The sequence below is a fragment of the Haliotis rubra genome, unplaced genomic scaffold (assembly GCF_003918875.1).
Source record: "Haliotis rubra isolate DU_JTF1 unplaced genomic scaffold, ASM391887v1 Scf349, whole genome shotgun sequence".
NCBI lineage: Eukaryota > Metazoa > Mollusca > Gastropoda > Lepetellida > Haliotidae > Haliotis > Haliotis rubra.
The window spans coordinates 104,726-130,724 of record NW_025767023.1 but is presented as its reverse complement, the minus strand read 5'-3'; the positions used below and the strand labels follow the sequence as shown (position 1 = coordinate 130,724).

The window sequence follows — 25,999 nt, the reverse complement described above, 5'->3', positions numbered from 1 at the left end:
TGGCGTTAAACAGCCAAACCAAAACTATTTTACCTATGCATGTATATAAAAAACTGCTAAAACGTCCTGCATGTGTAGCGCACTAGTACACATGCACCATGATATATTACAAAGATATCTAACATCATTATAACAGTGAGGTATACAGAAATCGAATGTTCAGAGTAAAAGGACGTTTTTAATTGTTCGTGTGGGAATTTCAAACATCAGTTTTCAATAAGGAATCATGAAAGGCAATGTGCAATGAAATTATAATCACGATTTGTCCATCATAATCATTTTATCATATTCAAGGCAAAGCGCATGCAGACACTAAGTAAATTGTAATCATTTGATGCCTACAATACTGTTAATGGAGGAAGTGAAAAATAGTCTGAATGTTTTATCTATTTATAAGATCACAAATTTCACTGAGTTAGTACTCTGCAATATGTATTTAAACATAATAAAGGACTATTTGTATCTGACAAAAATGTAGGTTTTCACTTTGACAAATGTTCGCATGGACCCATTTGCACCCCATGTAAATATACATATGTATGCAAATAAAATACCCATGTGCAAATTGGTCCATGCGGACGCAATTTATGCGCCGTGAAAATTTGCACTAGGAGTAAATTTGCATCTGATTTGACTCGGTGTAAATATACTTTTACACATGTGCAAATTTGCATGGTAAGCAAACTTGTACCGTATTCTCCAGTAGAGGCGAGCAAATACAAAGTTACTGCAAGCTTTTTCTCTGATGAAATTGGGGACCTAACCCATCCATCTTGCGGTTGAAGGTAGACTTGCAACTGGTCATGGAGTATTTTAAACATTTTTCTGTGCATTCGGAAATTCTGGATCCATACTGTGACTGTTCCGTTGCTGTAGATATGACCCCACCAGGTTGTTGGTCTGTGAATCTTCCATACATTCTTCTCATGATATAATCCACCATTCAGAGCAAAACTTAACTGACAAGGGAACTGTCTCCTAAATCTTCTTTGGTTATCTTTCCATGGCAAAGGCTAGAGACTGAATGTTCACATGGCAACAAGTTGTTTACTCACCTAACAATACACACACACCTTTTTCTTCATGCGAACGCATAGCAAATTTGCTTTTGCATACGTGTGTAAATATACATTAGGATGCAAGTTTACACATGTGCAAATTGGGTTCCATGCGAACAGAGCTTTAAGTGTTGTAGTAGCACTCGCAGGCGACATTCGCTGTCAGTTTAAGGTTGGACCATCCAGATCGATGTACATGGTGGAGGAACGAAAGGAAAGCTACACTGAAGAAGACTGCCCACATAACACTACCTCTACCAGCTTCCAGATCTGACATGGCTCTGTTGGAAGCAGGCGAGAACCATATGTGTTTTCTGTTACTTACGTGGAGAGTTATTTTAGCGACTAATTTCAATCGACAGGTGACAGTTGCCTCTAAAGTTTGAAAATACGGTAATGTTGGAATTTGAATTGATCAACCACTATTCATCGTATGATGGTGTGCATAGTCTTCCCTATTGGCGAAAACACACGGTTCTATAACAGATGACAGGATCAGAAACAGAACACATGTCGTCCGATATAGAACATTCGTATTCAGTCTCAGAATGTGTGGAAGCCTCCCGTGTTCAATATCAGAACATATAGATTTTAAAATGAGGGTCACCAGAACTGACGTCAAATTCTGGAAACTTATTTTTGTCCCTCGCGGTATTCTAACCGGTATCCACAAATGTAGTATTCGTCCGTCTGCCAATCCGTCCGTCCAACCACGAACTCATTCAGCCCTTTTCCAGTGCTCAATGGGTTTTACTAACAGGTACAGATATGTTACCGCTCCTCTTGAATTTTGTTTTCGCCCACACATTTCGAACTTCGAAGAGTCAAATGTTTTACTGTGGCTCAAGAACTATTATTGTAAAAAAACAAATAGCCACTCGGTGACAGAATGCGATTATCCAGGCTTTATTTCATGTTATATCTAGGAAGGTTGATCAATGCACCAATAGAGAAGCTTGTGTTGTCATCTGTGGTATTACAACAAGGTCTTTATTTAGAGAATAACCAACGAGGTACGAGTGATTACGGGAAATATGCCCGAGTTATAATAATGTTCACAGTGCCGAGCGTTGGCTAAAACGTTTGATCAAGTCAGTGCACCGGAACATCGTTCATTCACGACTGGCGTGTGTCTAGTGACAGGGAGTCGATGTTGTGTTGAAACACACTTTGGCAAAAACCTGTCAATTTTGGAGAAAGTCAACGGTTAAAAGTTTGGAAGTCTAAAACAAAACCATTCCAGGAATTCATCTAGAAAACGTTTTCTGTCAAAAAACCCAACAGGTTTGAAGATTAAACAACATTTTGTTCAGTGGAAGGCGTGTTACATTAAGGTCATTGATGTCAGTACAGTACAGCAGTTCCAAGAAGGATAAATCCGAGTCAACGAAATGTGTCAATCTCTGCATCGGATACTGGGACAAACCTCTCGGATTGATTAGGAATGCGTGGATCAAAAATTCATTTAGCAATGATCCCGATAAGAAAGAAGCTGTTTTCTGGTTTTGATGGCATGGCAGATCGAGTTACTTGTCACACTTAAAGTGGCATAAATAGATGGCATAAATAGACGAAATTCACAACCTTGGTTTGACAACGAGTGCACATTTTTAAGACATGAGAGAGACTGACTTCTGGGGTGTTTTAGGCATTTTAACGATGAAGTATCGTTACGAAATCATGTACATGACAGAAACAAGTACAATTGTACTGCAAAATGTAAAAGAAGAAATTACTACGGATCTGTAAAAGATAAATTACTTACAAATCTGAATTACTCAAAATTGTTCCGGAACACCATGTGCAGGCTTTCTTCATCTAAGAATTCTATTCCCAACATAACAATGGACTCGTGGTATACACATTTCAAAAACATATTTCAACATACGGATACATTTAATGTCGAATTACATTCTAGCGATCATGATATTGAAAAGATAGATCGAGACAGCCCTAGGTATACTTGACGCTCCAATTACTAGAGATGAGATCTGTTCAGCGATTACAGAACTAAAATCATCCAAGAGTGCTGGGCCTGATCATATCATTGCAGAAGTTTTTAAGTCCTCACAGGATATTTTAATTCCCTATATTCAGTTGCTATTCAATGTTCTGTTTGATCGAGCATATGATCCATAATCGTGGTGTATGGGTCTTATTGTACCTATACATAAAAAGGGACACTAGTGTAGTTAACAATTACAGATGTATTACAAGTATTTTCAGCAAGTGCTCTTGTTATGAAAAAAATGTTGAATCTCAAGCCCGGTTTTCGCAAAGGTTACAGTACTATTGATAACTTTTTTATACTATCCGTTATTGAACGCTATCTCTCAAAAAAGAGAGATAAAGTGTATGCATGTTTCATAGACTTTTCCAAAGCCTTCGACTTCGTGAATATGGCAAAACTGTGGAATATTTTAAGGCTAAGAGGAGTAAGCAGCAAAATGCTAAAATCAATCCAAGCCCTCCATGCAAGTGTTAAAGCGTGTGTCAAATTTAATAATAATTTATCAACATGTTTTGATTGTCCATTGGGTCTACCACAAAGGTGTATCCCGAGCCCTCTTCCTTTTTCCATTCTTATAAATGAACTAGGTTATGAAACCGAAGCATGTTGCGTACCAGGAATTCAGCTTCATCCTGAACTTGTACAGTTATTTCTTCTTTTATTTGCTCATGATGTTGTGTTTATCTCTGATACAGTGTTTGGTTTACAGAAAAGACTTGATGTCCTAAAGATATTTTGTTCTGAGAATTGTTTGACAGTAAATATGGAAAAAACATAGGTATTTTAAATGAACAATTTAGAGCTATTATAATTTCGTTATATACCTCTGATTTTCCAACACAGTAGGTTTATCTCCATTCTACCATGACAATTTTATGAACAATTTCAGGTGGAGCTCTTTCTTTGGTTACGAGTCAATACGTGAAGCGGCCTCGCATTCCAATCTCAAGTGGCATCGCCCGAAACGGGGTGATTGGTGGCAAACCGTCAATGACTAACAAACTCCAGATTCAGTAATAACAAATCACGTTTTGTTTTTTCAATGCATCAATCACCAATCATTAACTGATAAGTTGGAAAACATATATCAAATAAGTTTAAAAAGCTTGGTTCACATTTGAAAATTCCACCGTAGACCCTTTCCCCACCAGAATAATGGCAGCAACCTCATGGCCTTGACCTTTTCTCGGAAGTCATTGTTTACATTTACGTGCAAATTTGGAAAGATGCGACAGGAGAGCCTCTGACAGTTTGCGCAAGGTTAACCTGATTGTATGACTGAGATAGTCTTTGATATCTAATTACTGGTACTGGTACAAAATTTAAGAGTAGAGGCGCTTTTGCTGTAACGAGAAGTCCGTGTTGTACCGAATTTAGATACTGTTGAATTTTGCGCCCTGTCAACTTGACGATTTCACGCACCTCTACGTCTGCGTGCGACAGCTGTGGTGACTCTTACACACTCATGTGTGTACTTTGTGCTCAAATTCGATTCTACGGATATTATTTTCTACATTTTGGAAAGTGTTTTGTGACCTAGTGGCTTCAAAGTGTAGTGAATTCAAATTGAATCGGATTCGCTGGCATGTTCGCGAGTCTGTTGACAAAGAGCCAGATTTGTGGTGATATTTCCGAAAGGATGGATCAGGACATGAGGGTGTACCTCTGGCATAAACACGGTAAGGTAATTAATTATACTTTAATAGACTACTTTAGATCAAGCAGTGTAATGGATAAGAGGGATCATGACTAAGCTAAATAACTTTTTCAACGATATTATACTTTTAGAAAAAAAATATGTTGGGCTAAACAGAACGGTTTGCAGATTCTGTAATTGTGTTTTACTACCGCTAAATTTGAAACAGTACAAATTTCAAAATATCATTTTGTTTGAATTGATAACCCAACTGTTTATTTATGTGGACGGAAGGCATTAAAATTTCTTCGGCGTTCGATGTTAATGCATCCTCCGTTACCGGATCAAGATCAGTGGCGATATCGTTGACGAAAGCTGATAATAAATTTAACACGGAAATTATGTAGCAGTCTATTGCTGGATCTATTCTGACATAACATAGAATCAACGTAAACATATTTGTTTTTGCTGAATTTTTATTCGGAAAGCAGACGATGTTTTGATCTTGTTCGACTGAATATTTGTTTCCATGCTTTCGAAGTACTTTTGTATGTATAAACACCTATTGCTGTGATTTACGCAAGTAGTGAGTCGAGCCCGTCATCGCTAAATCCATCTTTAAAGACATATGTGTAATTTCCGACAGCAAAATCGCCGTAATTTATCGATGCATCGGTAGGTTGTTTGGTGTCCGCCATGTTGGTGGGCAGACAAAAATAGTGCATTACCGTAAACCATGTATGATTGCGCACGGAAAACCACTGAGACCTGTATAACGTGATTATATACCTCTGAATGACTTTAATTACGACAGATTTTGTTTATATTTTGGGACCATTACTGGCTGACTTGTTCACTCTTGCCTATCTTGCACTCGTAAAAACTAAGTATAGTAACATAAAGTCCTGTGGAAAGAATTACAATGAAACGGCCGACCTCTACCTATGTCGCTCTGGTGTCCGTGAGGGAGAAAATGATCACACATGTTCTTTCAAAGTTTCTGGGTGATATGGAATCCAATTTGGTATCAAATGAAAGTAGTGGTGTTTGCAACAGAACCTACATCTAGGAGGAAGTGTCCTAAGTTAGTGAACTTGTACAAAATCCCATTCATTTTTTGTGGATAAAATATGTCAGCACAGTGTAAAACCAATCTGCGTGTTTTAACAAACACGTTAGGACATATAAAACATTAAACACGGTTACTGCGCTCGGTTCACTCCTTGGTGACAGGGACTTTCCGACCATAACATGTTGTTTAAACAATCAGACATATTGTACTTATGCCTATCTTATGTGATATATTTTAATTATATTTTAGCTCTTTAGCGCTCTTAAAGACTTTTTATTGTAATTTAGTGTCTCATAGACAACGTACTGTGAATATGTGTAATTTTTAATCTGCTAAGAATGTACGTGGTGTGACACCTAAATAAAATAAGCTTATTTCGTCTAAATAAAATATTCTTCTTTCGTCTTCTTCTTTCTCTAAAACGACACCTGTGTCTAACTATGCAGAACTACTGTGGGTCACAGGAGAGATCCACCCTGTGTCTCCATTAATAGCAATATTCGGTGCACATTTACCCACGCCGAGGAAAAATCTAATAGCTCTGTAATGAACTGCGTTGATTGTAGACACATTTCCCCACACAGAAGCACCGTAGCTGCTCACAGACCATGCTATAGTATAAGAATAAGTGTTAACATGTCGCATACCTCACTTTGTCTTAAACTTAGACATCAGTAGTTCTAGAACCCTGATGGCAGATTTAGCTGGAGCCTTTGCTTTAGATTATAATCACAAGTGATTAAGCTTAATGAATCTTTATCACAAAACTGTTTGATAAAATATAAATATCATAATGAACAGTAGCTAGTAGTGAAAGACACCAACCACTGAGACTCATGTTTGAACTGCAACACAGTTTATTAGACTGCATTAATGCATATCACCAAAATTTTAATTTGAATATTACGATAAACATAACACCTATTTTATGTCGGGTAACCTATCTCCCCACAAGCCCACTTGTGTACACGCATACATGCACATGCACATGTCCGTCCGTTCTTCCATCTATTCTTTCATCCATCCGTCAGTTTAACAAGAATACTTGTATACCACATCAGTAATTTAAAAACAGGTTAGTCAAATCATCTAAAATATTTTTCTAACATGCAGTTATGTAATTTAACAGTGCAACTAAACAATGTATTCAAATTAGATTACCTTAAAACAATGGAACGTTTCTTCAAATATATACAAGCAGGTGAGCAGTTTGTCAGGAATATGTAACCTGCCGAAATGCCAATAGGCGAAAGCGACTTCCAAAGCACATAACCACGCGGTAAATACCGCTACAATAGGTCACTACAGACCCACCGCCGATGGAAGGCTGTAAAGTCAGTCAATGTGGCGGTTGAGCTGTCAACGGTTTGTCTTCCGGGTGGCGGTTTTTCATAAGAGTGTTATTGTTGTGTATATGGTCACGCGGAAACCGGCGCTAGACGACCTTTACTGCATAGGCACTGTTAGCAGAGCATTGCGATTTCCTCGGCCTATAAGAATAACAGGGGCGAGATACTAGTAAATGACTACTGTTTCAACATATTGTAGTCCGGCAGAATGTTGACATTACCTTGCAATTTAGGTCCCACAATAGTTTTTGCATGATTTCAATCCCTCAGACACTAAAGATGAATAACCTATTGGATGCCACCTTGGCACCCTTGAGGGTTTTGAAAAAAAGAATTTTTTAAAAATGACCCTCTTTTGATAATCGGCAACATTTTGGTGGTTACAAAGAAACACACTATGAGCTTTACAGTGATTAAAGGTGTTGTATATTCTTAGTATACATGTTTTCACAACTGTTGCTCACACATGATATGTCAGTTCTTTACAGAGGTTTTTCTTTTATCCAGACAGTATGCAATCAATACCATAATTTTACCCTTGAATGATGTTCTAAAAGTAGATAAAAGGCAGTTATTTTGTTGTGTAATTTCTGACATGAATGTAGTTGATTTATTCCAGAAAAACAGGGCAAGGAAACTTATTACAGAGATTATTATTTCAGATGTTATTAAATTAATTGTATGGCTAATAGAGTGTTATTACAACATCTATTCAGGATTTAAATCTTATTGTTACTTAGAATCTTATGCATGAATCATGAATATGATTATCCATTTAAAATCCATGTCCAAACTGTATATATATAGACTGATTGTTACTTACAATGCTACAAAAGTGAAGAACTTGCATCATACAAATAATAACCCAAATCAATTTGAGTCTGTATTCATGAGTGAGAGTTTGTTTCTTACTCTTGGCACAATGGATTTGAAATGTCAGTCACTTTCATGGAGCACTCTAAGGGCAGCTCTGGTGTGCTGGTTATAGCAGTCATCACATCCTGCACATTCACAGAACATTGTACAGGGAAGTCGAGCAACAGCACATCCACACTTTGCAGAGGTGCGGTTTTCACCGCAACATTTCAACAGTTTGAGGACGTAGTCGGGAGCTGATGGGGTCCCTGGTGGAAGCAAAACTGGAAGCAAGGTCTGGTTGAGGGTGTCTTTCATCCAGCCATGCTTGAGAGGATCTAGTGATGGAGGATTTTCATCTAATGCATGTTTCCAGATGCAGGTTTGCAGGTGAGCCCTCAGTGCAGGTGGAATAGGTGGCAATGACATAATCTTCACAGATGAGAGAGCATTTCCTCTTCCAACTTTTGATTTCCATACCTTGAATCGTAGCTAAGATACATAGCGTTCATGTCACCTCCATAGGCCGCAATGATGGAAATCCTTGGTCGCACTTTCGCGCACTCGTTACGATTTTTGCGCACGAAAAACTTATATGAATTACTTCTTTGTACTTATACCTACTCGTGTGCCCTATTTTCGTTATCAAAATATCCAAAAATTTATATTTACAAGCCATCAAACATCTCAGTCGATCGCTCACATATGAGCGGGGCCATTTTGAATCACGTGACCTGTGACGCGAAGGAGATATCTCTCCCCAAAAAAGTAACACACGTGTTCCATACCTCGTTGCTTGTTGACAACAAATTTTCATATATTCAGGAGTAGTACAGAGACACCCATGGAACTGTGAAGGTGACAGCAATAATCTTATATTATATGAAGCATTGAAAAGTCACCAGCAATTCCTTTGAAAACAGCTGTTGAAAAAGCAGGGGTGGTCAGTCAGTCTAGATTGGAAACGAAAATCTCCATACACTCGTTTGAATTGCCTAAAATGTATGAAAATTTGTTGTGGAATGGCGCTGCCGATCGAATCTAGCCCTACATAGGTGCTGTCAACGTGGCTTGAATTAATAAACGAATTTAAAAGGTGAGTTTTCGCTGTCTTGGGTGATCCATGATTTTGGCTTGGAATTGCGGAGGTAGCTGTTTTCGGTGAGTCGAGGCGCATAACTTTTGAAATAATGATCCGATTGTGACCATTTCTATCATTTTGTAGGGAAATCATCTCGCTTTTGATCCGTAGGCCTCGACGGGGCCTTAAAAATAGTTTTCGTGGTGAAATCTAACTTAGATTGAGGAGGGGGTGGTTCCGTCGTTACATCCCTTTCATTTTATATATTACTAGGGTAGGGTTTAATATAGTACTAGGGTAGGGTCTACATACCTATATGTCTTTCTAACGCTGTTTCTAAGCGTGACACGCCCCTGTGTTTTGCAATACCCCAGCAGTGAGCCAGGAAATACTGCAAAACAATCACTGGGTTTGTGTAAACGTATCGTCAGGATCACATTATTTGTGTAACAGGACAGTTTCTTACACCACATTTGTAACATAATAGGTCAGTAGCCAAATCACCAGAAAATGTTGTTATAACTTTCATTAATGTAATAACACAGAATAAATAAGGAATGAATTAAAATGAAATTACCTTAACATAAAGGAATTGGTATCTTGTTGATGTAGATTCCAGATCGCACTTGGAAACTGAACACTGATTGAAGACGTTCACGCTTTCTCGGAGCGGTGCAAATCGAGTTGTTTTCATATAGTTAGTCTGTGTCACAGTCCCTAAACAAAATTAATTCCCCTACTGCCGAGCCCTCTTTGCAGTGCTAAAGCCCCAAATAAAGGAACTCTAGGGCCCTTGTCAATTTAAATGGGCTTGTTTGTTACTATCAAAATTATATATACATGTATTCAGAGAATAAGCATTCATTTAGTGAACAAAGTGAGACTACTCAGTAAGTCTGCAGGACACTATATATAGCCAGGTCAAATACTAGAACGTATTCAGTATTCCCTATTCCCGTTAAAGCGAAAACCAAAGTTGTACTAGAAGTGCCGCGAAAGCCAATTGCTATGCAAACATATGACCATGTCATGAATAAATATGTTTTTGAAATAAAACTCATTTGGACTTTGGACTTAAAATGCATGTTTATGAATGCAGACTTGATTTCGTCACTATATGGCTGGAATAATGCCAGTGTGACGTAAAGCCAACGCAACCTTTCTGGCACTCCACGACCAAGCATAATAAGTAGTGTTTATTATCTCCTCAAAGGCTAGAAATCTTCACATTCCTATCGACTGTTTGTTCAAATGTTTTGACTGCATGATCCTACTAATCATGTTATATGGTTGCAAGGTGTGGGACATTCAAATATAGACATTTTAGAAAATGTTCACAGGTTATTCGTGAAATCTGTCCTGAATCTATGCAAGAGTACACAATGCTAAATGCTCTACGGAGAGACTGGACGGATTCCCATCTCTGTATATATTAAAAAGTGAATAATTTCAGTTTGGTTTAAACTTGCTACTAATGTACATGAAAATAAAATGTCAGTTATAATTCACAATGTATTATCACAAATCCTAGAAAATAATAAGTATGCTTCACCATGGCTTGCTAATGTTAAACGTATTTATTTATTAAATTTCTACCATGACTACGGTATCAGACAACGACTCACGTTTCTTTGTTTTTCTTGTGTATTGAGAGTCCCGGGAACGCTAAATTCAGTGTTCACTGAAACTTGACCGTTCCCGCGAAAGCGACACCTACATTGAGGAGGTTTGGTGCCGAGGATTGTGCGGAAAGTGGTTTAGACAAGCCCGGCTAATTTAGCTCAGCTTACTGACAGTGTTCTTCTCAGATGTCCTTCGATGCCATTCTGTTACGTGTCTTTACTATCAATAACTGAACTTCAGTTTGTTTTATCAATAAATAAACTTGTAAACACGTGTTTGTGTTCCATTCAGAAATCCATTTTGCATGGACAGGCAGTCACGCCAACAAGCGAACCTCTCTCGTCTCATGCAGAAGTTGATGAAGAGTGAGTGACTTTATTTTTACGCCGTTTTAAGCAATTTGTCAGCAATATCACGGCGGGGGGCACCAAAATTGGGTTTCACATTGGGCTTCGGTGTGACGAGCGAACGCTTCGACCACTAGGCTACCCCCACCGCACCAGCTGAGGCAGAAGCAGATACAGATTTACCTCAAGGTCTGCATCCCCTACCTCCTCGGGGACTCCTTTTCAGATCACATCCATTTCTTTCTTTCAATCAAAAATATACTTGAGACTCTAACACGTTAGACAAAACGTGAGCTGACAGACATCTTTATTGCTGCCTGTTTCCCAACTCGATGTTCCTCGGCCGCTGTTGCAGCTTCATTGAAAAAGGTCGTTTATAAGGGAATACTTTTGTCATGTTTGTAAGTGAATATTGGTTTAGAATATCATCCTTTGTTTAGCATCCAAGTGGAAAAAGTGTTAAATGTATTGATACATCGTTTGGTGAGAGAGAGACCAGCCTAACAGAGACTTCGAGTCAACAATAATCAGTTTTAATCAGTTACTTTTGTCCTTTAATGTGTTCACTCATATTTGAAAAACGTACTCTAGGTGTTGGTAGATGCGCTAGGATGAAAGGCGCATTTTGTAACCACGAGGTGACCTACCTTAATTAGATGAATGCAAACATACCGCTTAGTAAATCACATTTGGGCATAGGCGGATCCAGGTGTGTGTGTAATGTTTGTCCTGAAAATGTATTAAATGACCATTCAAACTCTCTAATGAACTGCTCCTCTTACTGAACTCCGCACCCCTCCTTTCCTCTTTCTGAACTGCGCACCCCTCCTTTCCTCTTTCTGAACTGCGCACCCCTCCTTTCCTCTTACTGAACTGCGCACCCCTCCTTTCCTCTTACTGAACTGCGCACCCCTCCTTTCCTCTTTCTGAACTGCGCACCCCTCCTTTCCTCTTTCTGAACTGCGCACCCCTCCTTTCCTCTTACTGAACTGCGCACCCCTCCTTTCTCAATAAGCCGTATCCGCCCGTTTGGTATGCTTTTAAGGCACTAAGATATATCTCCCCTTATATAAATTGAGTGCAGTTTTCACTGGGACCGAGGATGTCTTCTATAATTAATACTCAAGCTACAGATATAGTGCAGATGTTTGAGAATCAAAATTATGAATGTTGGTTTCTCTGTCACGCTCCAGTTCATTGAAGGCAATGCAGTACATGCGACAGGTTGGTGCACGGTCGATCGAAAAGGGGAATCCCCTGAGCGGCTCTGCGCAGTTCTGGTGATAGTTCAGCACGACAACTACTGTAACAGTATTTGGGTCAAAATGATACCGCTGAATCCCTATCTAACTCCAAACAGGTTCATGATCAAACAATCACTTCAACGCAGAATGTAATGAAACCATCAGACCAACTCTGGAGAAAAAACAACTAGATGTGCCTTTTCGGGGTTAGACCCATATGCGAATTATATTTTTTGCGGTTTCCATGGAAACATGACTTAGGCTGTGACTATGAGGATGTCATCTTGTCCGGAGCAGATCTTCTAAACTATACATGCTAGCTTCATCAAACTTGGTACATATGTCAAGCATGATCCCTAGATTTTTCGTGCTTTCCATGGAAACATGACTTAGGATGTCACCTTGTTGCATTTCCATGGCAACAAGTTAGGCTTCAACTGAATTTAGTGGTAGTGCTCTTTGCTGGTGCAGATCTTAAAAACCTTTCAATACTCTCCTTCCATTTTGCTGTATTCACTCCAAAACTTTTGACATAATCATAACTAGCAGACATATACATAAAGAGTATTTTGCCGTTGCGGGGGATATTGATGACTTTGTCTTCTTGTCATATTTGCAATCAATTTAGGTAGGTGATCTGAATATGTGTTCTGATTTTCTAAACATTTTCAAAATAAAAACTGTTGAATGAATACTTTGGGTTCTTTCAACGCGCTTACAATTTTCAAACTTCAGAAACTATACAAAAATCAAACAGTTTTTTGGTATTGGTCCATGAGGATGAACAACACTTTTTCTGTATCAAGCCTGTGATAGTTTTCAACAGTCTTCTAGTGTGGGAGTTTCTTATGGAAGGAACAACTCTGGATTCAAGTTTTAGAGGTTTATCAGTGTGTGGAAACTCATCAGCACATGAATGACACCTGGAGGCCAAGTTTCATAATTGGAGCTTCTGAGATTTCAGTTCATTCAAAGACTGAAACAATGCGGTCCGATTATGAGCGCAGCGCAGCGCAGCACAGCTGTTGAAACCACTTTTCACCCCAGCTGGGGTGAATTTAGTGAATCGTTTGAACCCCGATTTTGCGGGGGGGTTTCATCGCGCTATCTTTCAACTTTATAAGTTGAATTTGCATTTTTGATAATTTGTTACTGTAAGTCCATACCGAAAGGTATCAGAATCTGCAAAGGTTTTACGTTGCATGTGACTTTTAAACTTGACTGGGCAACACATGTCCAACATTTTGTAGAGTCCAACATAGAGCCTACACACTGCGTCAAGGACAGCAGTGAATGTCGTCGTCAACTTTACCAGATGAGTGAGTGAGTGAGTGACTACCCCCAACGCCCCTACCAGATGAAGTTGATGAAGTATCAAACATCATTTTTGATCTTTGCAACAGCTAGTATACAGTTGTGTTTGTTTTATGTGGAAAATCCTCTACTTGAGATGATAGGAAAAATGCATTCGCGGTATTGTGTGATCTTGTTCATGAAGCAGATGGATGGGTGACCGTCTTCGGCAGCTTGAGAATTTTTTATCACTTCAACAAAGCACGGGTGATACATTGTAGCTGTTCACCCACCAGAAGATGGGCACCCGGTGTAAGCCATATTACTATGAACCATCTCGCGTCTCATAGGCAGCTTGGGTTAACTGGGTAATAATGTATGCCTTATTAGTGAAGTTTTTATCTGTCTGTGTAGAGAGTGAACTTAAGCTGCTTTTACCAGAAATGGGATTCAATCTAGCACCTACGCAGAAAATTAAACATTATGGGCGAATGCTTAACCAGGGGGCCATCACACCAACATTCCCTTTAGTCACAATTCTTGAAATATTTCTAATCAAGCAAGAGAACATATCATTGTTTTATTGTTGCCAACATTACACTGAATATAAACAATGCGCTCCCCTATAAACATATTTTATTTCAGTATGGAATACGGATTATATTTACAGTACAAAGTGTTAACTTGCAGCCAAAGTGCAGCACAGGCAGTTACAGAAGTGAAAGCCAGGTGTCCAAATTCTAACTATCGATTTCCATGGTATTTTGATGAGTGTGTTTATATTAATACCAAAGGCCACATGGTATGTCAAGACATCATTGAACATACCATAAAATGACATAAGCATACAGACCAACTTGTAGGTGGATATATTCATTGAATACACAATGGCATTTGTGAAAAGAGGTCAAATGTAACACATGCTATATTTGAGATTACAGTTTCCCACTAAGGTACATATTATAGTACTTTCATTGGGCTGAGTCCCATCCGTGATTCGAACCCACACTCTCAGAATCAGGCTTCTAATCCCGAGCACACACTGCGATGGCTGAGTGGGTTAGATGTCTGACTTTGTGTGCTGGCAATTAGGTGCCTGACACTTGGCGTGTGGGTTGGAATCCTGGATGGGACTAACCCACAAAAGTACAAGAATCAGTACTTTACTGAGAAAGTGTTATCCCAAATATAACATGTGTTAAATAATATTCACATTTTTGGATATTTATTGTTCACAGTATACAGCAGGAAAGTTCATACATTTGCCCTGCAACTATCATCGAAACAATGTTACCATCACAGATATTTCAACTAAGTTTCTTCACTACGTTTGAAAGAGTGAATTTAGTTTTACGCCACACTCAGCAATGTTCCATCTATATGGCAGAGCTCTGTAAATATTAAAGTCTGGACAAGAAAATCCAGTGATCAACACCATGAGCACCGATCTACGGAATTGGGATACCATGACATATGTCAACCAAGTCAGCGAGCCTGAACACCCGATCTCTTAGTCGCCTCTTATGACAAGCATGGGTTACTGAAGATCAATTCTAACCCGGATCTTCACTACTGTTTTATCCCTGACAAAGAGTGGGTATGGGTGTGGATGTTAGGGTGTGAAATCAGTGAGTGAGGATGATTTTATGTCGCTTTTAGAAGTATTCCAGCAATATCAGGACGGGGGACACCAGAAATGGGTTTCATACATTGTATCCATGTAGGGAATGGAACTGCGGTCTTTGGCACCACAAGCGAACACTTTAAAGACTAGGCTACACCATCATAGTGGTGTCAAATAAAGCCGATGAACAAATTAGCATATTTCACACACAATTAAAACAATTTTGCATACATTGATAAAATATATAATCATTTTTCTTAATGAGCATAAACATGAATTAAGCAAAATGAACTTAAAAAATCTAGCTCATACACGGTTTGTTGATGTTTATGTGTTTCAAGAAAAAAGAAAACTTTGCACCATCTTAAGTAAATACAAAATGGGTCAATGTCCTATAAAACATGAAACAAACAATATTTGAAATATATTTTGTTTGAGCAAATGTTTCTGGACAATTTGTTAAAAATCACATTCAGCATTTCAAAACATGTTAATAGTGGGTCAAAATACATGTACGATGAACACGTGAGGGTAATACAAATCATGCTCATCAAAGAAGTTTAAAATACACACAGTTTGTTGTTTTATGCCGCACTCAGCAATATTCCAGCTATATGGCTGTGGTCTGTACATAATCGAGTCTGGACCAGACAATCCAGTGACAAACAACATGAGCATAGATCTACACAATTGTGATACAATAACATGTGTCAACCAAGTCAGCAAGCCTGACCACCCGATCCCCTTAGCCGCCTCTTACAACAAGCATGGGTTACTGAGTACCAATTTTAACCCGGATCTTCAAGGGTAAAATATACAAAGTAAAACGAAACATAAAGTCACAGGGTTGAAATAAAAAACAAAATATTTCACATTCTCAACTGTACAGTTTTCTCTAATACCTCACTCTAATCAATACAGATGACATGGACAGTGAGTGAGTTTTACTCCACTTTTAGCAATATTCCAGCAACATCATGGCCAGGGAGACCAGAAATGGGTTTCACACATTGTACCCATGTAGGGAATCGAACCCGGGTCTTCGGCGAGGCGAGCGAACACCTGAACCACTATGCTACCCCACGGACACTGACATGGACAGAATTAATATCCTACGGTAAACACGAAACAGTCCATCTAGTGAAAACCATGGCAGTGTCATGCAGAAACTAAGAGCTGGACATTTCATGTGGTGAAGTAGTTTCTTTCAGTATACAGCGAGTCATCTTTACTATGCTCAGTGCTGAACACAATCAAGGATTTGACATGGGGTTCAGTGTGCAAAATAGCAACTACCCCGCTAGCCTGTGGCTAGTAAAATTCCAGTTGGGCCAGTAAATCTCCACAGTCACTGGTCCGACTCGCTAGTGCATTTTCATGGGGTCATTTGGTAAATATATCACTCTCTCCGACTTGTTGAGTTATAATACACTTTCAATTCATGTAAGATTATGGCCTGACAAAAATGTTCATCATATTAGAAGCTTAATGATGAAACCTGTGTCCACATTCAAATTTCGGGCTAGTGAATTATTTCGTGGGCTAGTAAATTTCAGGCGTAGCTAGCCCGACTATATTGCTCGGTCTATAAATAATCAAGTCTGGACCAGACAATCCAGTGATCAATATCATGATCATCAATCTACTCAGTTGGGATACGATGACATGTATCTGGGAGCCTGACCACCCAATCCCGTTAGTTGCCTCTTACAACAAGAATGGGTTACTGAAGGACAGTTCTAGCCCAGACCTTCATGTGCACAAAATCTTTAAGAATCAGGCCAGAAAGTAAAACGTCAGTGGTTAAAACCCATCCAGATGTGGTATATCGAGGACTCACTGTATAGCTTTACTGTCACAAATAAAACACAAAATATTTGAGTCAGCCCAGACAGCAGAAAGTCAGTGGTTCAAACCTCAGATGTGGTATACCAAAATATTGTAAAAGATGGTACTTGATGTCACCTTGTAATATTCCAGCTCTATGGAAGATGTCTGTAAATATCCAGTCCGGGACCAGGCAATCCACTGATTGACAGCATCAGTATTGCTTTACGTATAATGATCTTGCATTTATCTCATCTTAAAAAATTTGACCCTCAATCTAATGTACATTTATTTACAATTTAAATATTTGTTTTTACAACATGAAAAAATATAATCATAAATATCCTGTAGCACCCAAAGCTTTCACCAAAGCCAAGCAAAGTGAACACAAATTCATTTTAATTACCAACATGTTAATATTTTCAACCTATAGAGCCTACGTGTTGGAGGCTAAATAAAATCTTCATTGTAAAATCACACTCATTGTCCGGAACAACACATATTAAAGGCCAACATTAAAAAATAATTATCTTTAAGTGGCAGTTTTAAAGAGAGAGTTTGACTTTTGGATTTCAACTTTTCCTCTTTCACCACGGTAAAGGTCTCATCCCTAGACTTCATCCCCATCACCAGTTTTTCACCGATGTAGGAATGTTTTTTTTGTTAATCTCTGTACATGTAATTCTTAGTTGTATATCCAAGTCATTCTCATCTGTTCATCACTTAAAGTGACCAGCCTCTGCATCAAAAGTCACATTGAAAGACTGAAAGAAGTTGAATTCCAGTCAATTCTGCTTTTATTAAAAATATGATTCCAGACTCATTCTATTCTACAATAATTTTCATAAAAATTAACAACTAACAATGGTTGAAAACATATTTGCAGGTCAAGTTAGCTGTTTGTGCACTTAATAATTCAAAGTTATTCAATATATGTTATAAGAGATTATCTGCGGAGTAACTTGTCAACAACTGACTTGCAAATATCAATCATGACATTTCATTAAAAAAAATTTTAAAAGTTCAACTTTATGGAAATCATTTTCTCATTTATTAATTCCACCTTGACAACACAAACAGTGTAATAATCTACACAAAACTGGCATAAAAAAACCGAACTTGTTGTCCATAGAGTTGTATGTTATCTTATTTACTCACCAACTTCTGGAATGCTAATCAGTTCATCCTTTGATTGTGAGGTAGATCAGTTATTTATATTCTATCCACTTACATTGCATCCATGAAAAGCTAAGAGTCAATGAGTGAGTATGGTTTTAAGCCTCTTTTAGCAATATTCCAGCAAATCACATTGTGGATAGAGCAGAAATGGGCTTCATACATTGTACCGGTACCCATGTGGGGAATCGAACCTGTGTCCTCGTCATGATGAGCGGACGCTTTAACCATTAGGCTACCCCTCTGTCCCTGCCAAGAGAGAGAAATAGAGAATCTAACCCAAGTGTCTTTTGATATGAAATGTATCACCATGAGTTGATAAAGCTGCTTGCCGAGGATATTTTTACTTTTATCAACAAGTGTTGATATATTCGTTATCGAGGACACGAGGGTGAGATTCTATTTATCATCAAAAATCACCCTTCATTAGTTTTCAATGAAAAATGTATAACTCTGAACACAATACTGCGATTAGACTTGCAGTGCACCGATGGCATAGTATTGTGACATCATCAAGTTCATGATATCATAGCACTGCAAGTTTGGCATACAGTTGATACAACATGTGCTATATCTGAGACTACTCACTGTCATATTCTAGAATGTTTTACATCCATGATTGTGATGAATTGAACTGCTTTACCCCCGGCGGGTATTAGAGACCCGGCGCTTATTAGAGGAAATAAAGTATCTCACATGTGACACACATCTCCATGGCAACATGATCTTGATGATGATAATCCTTTCGTCCAATTCATGATTTTATTGGACAAATCTTCTCTCCATAATGTCTGCAGGAATAGGTTTCTAAAAAATTAAGTTGCATTTTGTATTTCACAACTGACACACATCTCCATGGCAACATGATTGAATGATGATAATCCTTTCTTCCAATTGAATTTTCTGGGACAAATCTTCTCTCCATAATGCCAGTAGGAATAGGTTTCCTTGAATTAAAGCAGAGTTTTGTATATCAACTAAGACAGATCTCCATGGCAACATGATTGGATGATGATAATCCTTTCATCCAGTTCATGATTTTATTGGACAAATCTGGCCATGGGAATAGTTAGGAACTGAGCTTCTGTTTGTTCAACACTGAAAATCACCCTTCAATGTACATTACTTTTCATAATCACTTTGCAAAGGTCATATCCATAGCAACAATGTCAAAACATGAATTTGTATCAGTGTATATTGTCTATGACGTCCGACCTTCACTAATCAGAAAGGCTCCAAATTTCTTGTAGTTTCTCCAGCCAAGCAGATCCTGTAGTTGTACCTGTGGAGAGCAGACAGTGGTTTAGTGAGGGAGAGAGTGAGTGAGTGAGTGAGGTTTTATGCCACTTTTAGCAATATTCCAGCAATATCATGGTGGGGGACACCAGAAATGGGCTTCACATATTGTACCCATGTAGGGAATCGAACCTGGGTATTTGCCGTCACGAGTAAACATTTTAACCACTAGGCTACCAAACCTCCCGAAGTAGTTTAGATCATTAAAAAATAATCCATAAAGGATGTCATGAGAAATGATCTGTTGTTATAAATGATTAATACAAAGGTTTTTGGAGGTGGTTAGTCAGCTTAATCTAAGAAGTCAGGAAATCTTTGGATATCATTATGGAATTCATCAAATGTGTGTACAGGTGGAATTTAGAGATCTAATGATAGAAATGTTAAAAAAAACCAACAACATGAAGTTACAGCTTTTTGGGGAGCAATATTCCAATACATGTATTAAAACGCGACGTGATGAGTAACTATGGCAACCACTCAATCTTACCTGGAGCAGACGTTCATCCTTCACTATTTCCACCAGCTGCTGTGCTCGTTTGAACATGTCGTCACCAAGGTCTGACTTGCACAATCTGACAACATTAATACACACAATACAGAGCTGAAATAATTACCAACATGGACAAGGAGATCCAGGTCTCAAAGTGTCATGAATGTGAGAGCAGTTGTATATATGTCAAGGATAACTAATCGACTCTATGACCGATAATCCAGTTTTTATCTCGTAACATGACAACCCTCAAGGTTGCAATGACACAAAATCAGGCAGGTCACACATTTTGGCCATCCGATCCTCTTTTGTCAGCTGTAACAACAAACATCAGGAACTGGCAACCTATTCTGCCCTGAAATCCAAGTGGCATCTGAACCGTGAAGATCCAGGCTAGAATTGGTCTCCAGCAACCCATGACTGTCGTACGAGGCGACCGCCATATAGCTGGAATATTTCTGAGTCACGTAAAATTCAACTCATCTCAGCTCAACTCAACGCAAGAGGCAACACATGTCATCAAATCCCACCTGCATCTGTCAATGCCTATGATATCATTCATTGGATTGTCTGGTCCAGATTCACTTCTGGACATAACTTTGAGAAAATGACAAAGGAAAATATCTGAAGAATTTTGATGATCAATTTGTTGGATTCATCCTGATATCAATCATGATATCCAATACCTATTATCTTACCTCACACATAAATGTTGCTTTCTGATAGGCTGTGCGTTCTTCTATTATTTTCAGTATACCCCACTTACAAGCGAGTAACATTTCAATGTGCCCCGCTGTCAATGGCAGCTCATTTGGTACTTCATGGTAGTTATTCTTTATCTCAAATAACATTGAATCATGTATGATGTACGGAAAGTACCGATGTTTTGCGAATGCAAATCAACGGAAGGGAGATAACTCTAAATCTGTTTTTCTTGACAGCAAAATCTAGCGATGGATACAAAAATATTTGTACCTGTGCTTCAAACAATTCAAAATTAACATTAAGGTGTTCGGTAAGATAAATACGTTGTGCACTGGTCCTTCGGGGCCCATGGGTTGATGTACCCTCAAGACCTGAGTGAACAACTTATATTGTAATGCATGTTAATAAATTACAATTGTATGAATGCCCGTTTTGTCAATAACTTGATTGTCTGGTCTAGGCTTGACTATTTACAAACCGCCATCATATAGGTAAATATTACAGAAACATTACAGTTACATAACAAACAACCAAGTATGATAAGGCAACAGATGTTACATGAATTACCTCCCTTGGATTGTATGGTCGACAGTTCATGTGTTCTATCACTAACATGCTGTCTGACACTCAGTTGCTCTAAGCCAAAACAACCTTGGTGTGCTCGTGTGCCCTGTACTATCAGCGGGTAACAGCGTTGACAGGGCTCATCAATGAATAACCGTATGTCATTAACACCAGGTGCTAAGTGCATAAGCACACACCATCACAGTGCCCTCCTTCAGTGGTCTCTCCCATCGGACACACTCACTAGACTGAACTAAATCTCTAGTCATTCACCTCCGTATCTTAACCATAGCTCTCTCTCTCCATCACAGTATTCATCATAATCATGTCCCTGACTCACTATTGTACGACCCTCTCCCTCTGTGGTGTCACCCATAAAATTCCAGGTTAGAATTGATCTTAAGTAACCCATGCTTATCGTATGAGGCGCCTAACGGGATCAGGTGGTCAGGCTCGCTGACTTGGTTGACACATGTCATCGGTTCCCAACTGCATAGATTGATGCTCATGTTGTTGATCGCTGGATTGTCTGGTTCAGACTCGATTATTTACAGCTCACTGCCATATAGCTGGAAAATTGCTAAGTGCCTCATAAAACTAAACTCACTCACTCGCTCACTCTATGGTGTCAGAATACCTTAGAGTCGCTCACGTCCCAATATTAACCATATCTAAGTCCCCACCCACACTTTAAGACAGATCTCTCTTCATAGGGTATTCACCTCCCGATACTCAAGATTTCCGTGTCCATACCCACACTCTGTGACAGTTCTCTCTACATGGGGTAACTCACCTCCCGATATTCACCATTTCTGTGTCCCCACCCAGACTCTTAGACAGCTCTCTCTCCATGGGGTCAGCATCCCCTGCCAGGAACTCTTCCTTCCTGAAGACCACTTTCTGACTCCGAGTAAAGAGAGTGACAGTCTTTGAACTGTCAGCGGGCATTGTCTTCACTGGTGGCTTCTACAAGAACAATGTCCAGAAGATGATTGACAGTGGACAGTTGATGAAGAATGAGTTCACTGAGGATGTAGAATGTAGTGTACAGTGGATGAAGAATAGGAAGACATGGTCATCATTATCCCCGCGACAGACTGTGGGATGAGGTGTTATGGATGTGCAAGATAAATCATATAGAGAAGCATCCATCACCACAATTAAACCATTTCAAGGATATAGATTGTGAAGATAAGTCACACCACGCACGAAGCTATTATTATTCTAAGAAATGCATGACAAGGGCCATGACTCCATTAAAAATTGTAACACGGTTTCTGATTTTAACTCCACCATAACTTTCATGTCCTAAAAAAACACATACCACATTTGGTTTCCCCATCTATAACAGTTACTGAGAAAATCTGTTCCCATTGGGGGTAATGGACGGAGCTCAAACCTTTATCCCCCTCCCACTTCATGACGGGGAATAAATAACAGTGTAGAGTGGATGAAGAACAACAGTGTACAGTGGATGAAGAATAACAGTGTACAGAGGATGAAGTATAACAGTGTACAGTGGATGAAGAATAACAGTGTACAGTGGATGAAGAATAACAGTGTACAGTGGATGAAGAATAACAGTGGATGAAGACAGTGTACAGTGGATGAAGAATAACAGTGGATGAAGAATAACAGTGGATGAAGAATAACAGTGTACAGTGGATGAAGAATAACAGTGTACAGTGGATGAAGAATAACAGTGTACAGTGGATGAAGAATAACAGTGTACAGTGGATGAAGAATAACAGTGTACAGTGGATGAAGAATAACAGTGTACAGTGGATGAAGAATAACAGTGTACAGAGGATGAAGTATAACAGTGTACAGTGGATGAAGAATAACAGTGGATGAAGAATAACAGTGTACAGTGGATGAAGAATAACAGTGTACAGAGGATGAAGAATAACAGTGTACAGTGGATGAAGTATAACATGAAGAAGTGGATGAAGAATACAGTGGATGAAGAATAACAGTGTACAGTGGATGAAGAATAACAGTGTACAGTGGATGAAGAATAACAGTGTACAGTGGATGAAGAATAACAGTGTACAGTGGATGAAGAATAACAGTGTACAGTGGATGAAGAACAACAGTGTACAGTGGATGAAGAATAACAGTGTACAGTGGATGAAGAATAACAGTGTACAGTGGATGAAGAATAACAGTGTACAGTGGATGAAGAATAACAGTGTACAGTGGATGAAAGAATAACAGTGTACAGTGGATGAAGAACAACAGTGTACAGTGGATGAAGAATAACAGTGTACAGTGGATGAAGAATAACAATGTACAGTGGATGAAGAATAACAGTGTACAGTGGATGAAGAATAACAGTGTACAGTGGATGAAGAATAACAGTGCATTAAGTATAACAGTGCATTTTCTATACCTCCTTCTTTGTACGATCAACTGTGAAAATTGGACTTACACATATGAACGGAGTAGGAAGGTAGCAGAATATTTAAGCAGTCTAAGTAAACTTAGGCTCAGTATGTTTCATTACACTACTATACTGAGTCTAACCAACCCTAGTAGAAGCTCACATCAGCTAACCTTTTGGACTGACCAATCAAAACACAGCTTACCAATTCGCTAACGTTAACATTCGCACATACTGTTTGAACCTTTACCTAAAAAACTCAAACGATTCCGAATGCTATTTTCCACACGATCGCTTCCAAGTGATACACACGGAGGACGCAATGAGTAAACAGTCGCTGAACATAGTGTTTTTGTCAATATTCAAGGATGTCATCTTGTGGAAATATAAGCTAATAGTAATCATGTCATAAGAAAGCCCTAAGCGTATATACTGCAGGTGAAATATCTGTGTTTTATACAGATTTTCATTAGTTCATAGATCAGTGTCAGCAGAGACCATATAATAGATGGTCTATTGTGTGGTCTCTGGAGTCAGCGACCAGGGAAAATCCAAAAAACGTTTTGTAAGTCCCGCTGAACCCTAACAAGTAGTCATTGTCTGATTGGTTAAATCCATTCAGCCATCTCGCGTTTGATTGGACGGTCATAGGTCGCTCAAAGGTTTCTTCTAGGGTTTGTAAGACTCAGTATAGCAGTGTAACGAATAATACTGAGCCTAGGTTTACTTAGACTGACATTTAAGGATACCAACTTCTACATCATAACACAATATTTCTGACAATATTCATCAGGTGAATGAATCAGGGAGAAGTAAGAATATTCTCCAAAATGCTGTATTCCTCATAATATAGACTCTGACATCCATAAATGTTCCCCCCCTATGTTTATCTGTCAAATGCCATTCAAAGATTTTATGAGTGGAGTGAAAGGATTTACCTGACTCTGGGCAGACTGGTCCTTCCCTGATGTGGACGTTTTCTTCTTCTCGGAGGCAGCTGAAACAACAGGAGACATTTGTGACACGTTCCAAGGATTATAGTTTAGTTGGTTTGTTTGTTGTTTAACACCGCACTCAGCAATATTGCAGCTAAATGAGCCCGGCCATCCAGTCTGTTTTGCTTCCTTGTACGGCATACATTGTTTTCAGGAGAAATATTCTAATCAGGACTTCCATGGATGCTTCCTGTAGCTGGTCGTCACACGAAAGATCCTGGTTTGGTTGCCCCACACTGATGCAGTCTGCAACATCCTTCCCTGCCTGAATCAGTGATAAGTGGATACACTCTTTGTTGTTTACGCCCCACTCTGCAATATTCAAGCTATTCCTGTGGTCTGTAAATCATCAAGTCTGCATTAGACAATCCAGTGATCAACATCATGACCACCGATCTGTGTAAGTAGGAACCGATGACATGTGTCAACCAAGTCAGCAAGCCTGACCACCTGACCCCGTTAGTCGCCTTTAATGACAAGCATGGGTTACTGGAGGCATATTCTAACCTAGATCTTCTTCAGGTTCCAAGGAGTATAGCCTCCAGTCACAAGGATACTCTTATTCCGGACACAAAAGAAACTTGAAATACCTTCCAGGCTCAAAAGGTGTTCAATCAGTCATCTAAGGTGGAGTAATTCATTACTTCTCTTAACTGTGCCACAAATCTGTTATTGTGGGTTCAAATCCAAGAACCATCTTGATTTTATTTCCAGGTTTCTCCGCACTTTACCATACTCAGTGTTCGAAATAAGCATCCACGTGAACACCCAAGATGGGTCGACGTTAAGAGGGAGTGAGGCGTGACAAAATTATGTTTTCCTGACCGACAGACAGGTGAGTATTTGACCAATAATATCTCTAGACTTCACCCTCAGTGACCCTAGATGAGTATTTTTGAGTTCAAGTTACCAGCTTGTGGAAGCTGTGCATTTAAATAAAGCTCATCAAACATACATTTTCTTCAATTTTGTTTATTTGAAAACTACTTTTTAACAATGTCAATTGGACTGGTGGGTTTTTAGTGGCACTTGTAGTTATCGGCCTTGATAAATATTTTTAGGGACTTTCATACACAGCCTTACTAGATTGTTTGAACAAAACAGCAATTGTCTGTGATCTGTATCACCCCTGGTTTTTCTCCATCATACAACTTACATGCCATCATACAACTTACATGCCATCATACAACTGACATGCCATCATACAACTGACATGCCAACATACAACTGACATGCCATCATACAACTGACATGCCAACACACAACTGACATGCCATCATACAACTGACATGCCAATATACAACTTACATGCCATCATACAACTGACATGCCATCATACAACTGACATGCCATCATACAACTGACAT

At 38.9% G+C, this 25,999-nt stretch overlaps 1 protein-coding gene across 1 annotated transcript in view; it reads right to left on the bottom strand.

Moving 5' to 3' along the window:
• Positions 1–18,033: 18,033 nt before the first annotated feature.
• The window catches only part of LOC124284934 (serine/threonine-protein kinase 26-like), a 28,357-nt gene continuing 20,391 nt past the window's right edge, over positions 18,034–25,999 (bottom strand). Inside the window, exons 9-12 of the mRNA XM_046721067.1 lie at positions 24,576–24,634; positions 22,048–22,220; positions 19,983–20,067; positions 18,034–19,478 (exon numbers count right to left, since the gene is read on the bottom strand). Coding sequence (XP_046577023.1) covers positions 19,398–19,478; positions 19,983–20,067; positions 22,048–22,220; positions 24,576–24,634 — 398 coding nt within the window. The 3' untranslated portion in view covers positions 18,034–19,397. The remainder of the gene's footprint in view (positions 19,479–19,982; positions 20,068–22,047; positions 22,221–24,575; positions 24,635–25,999) is intronic.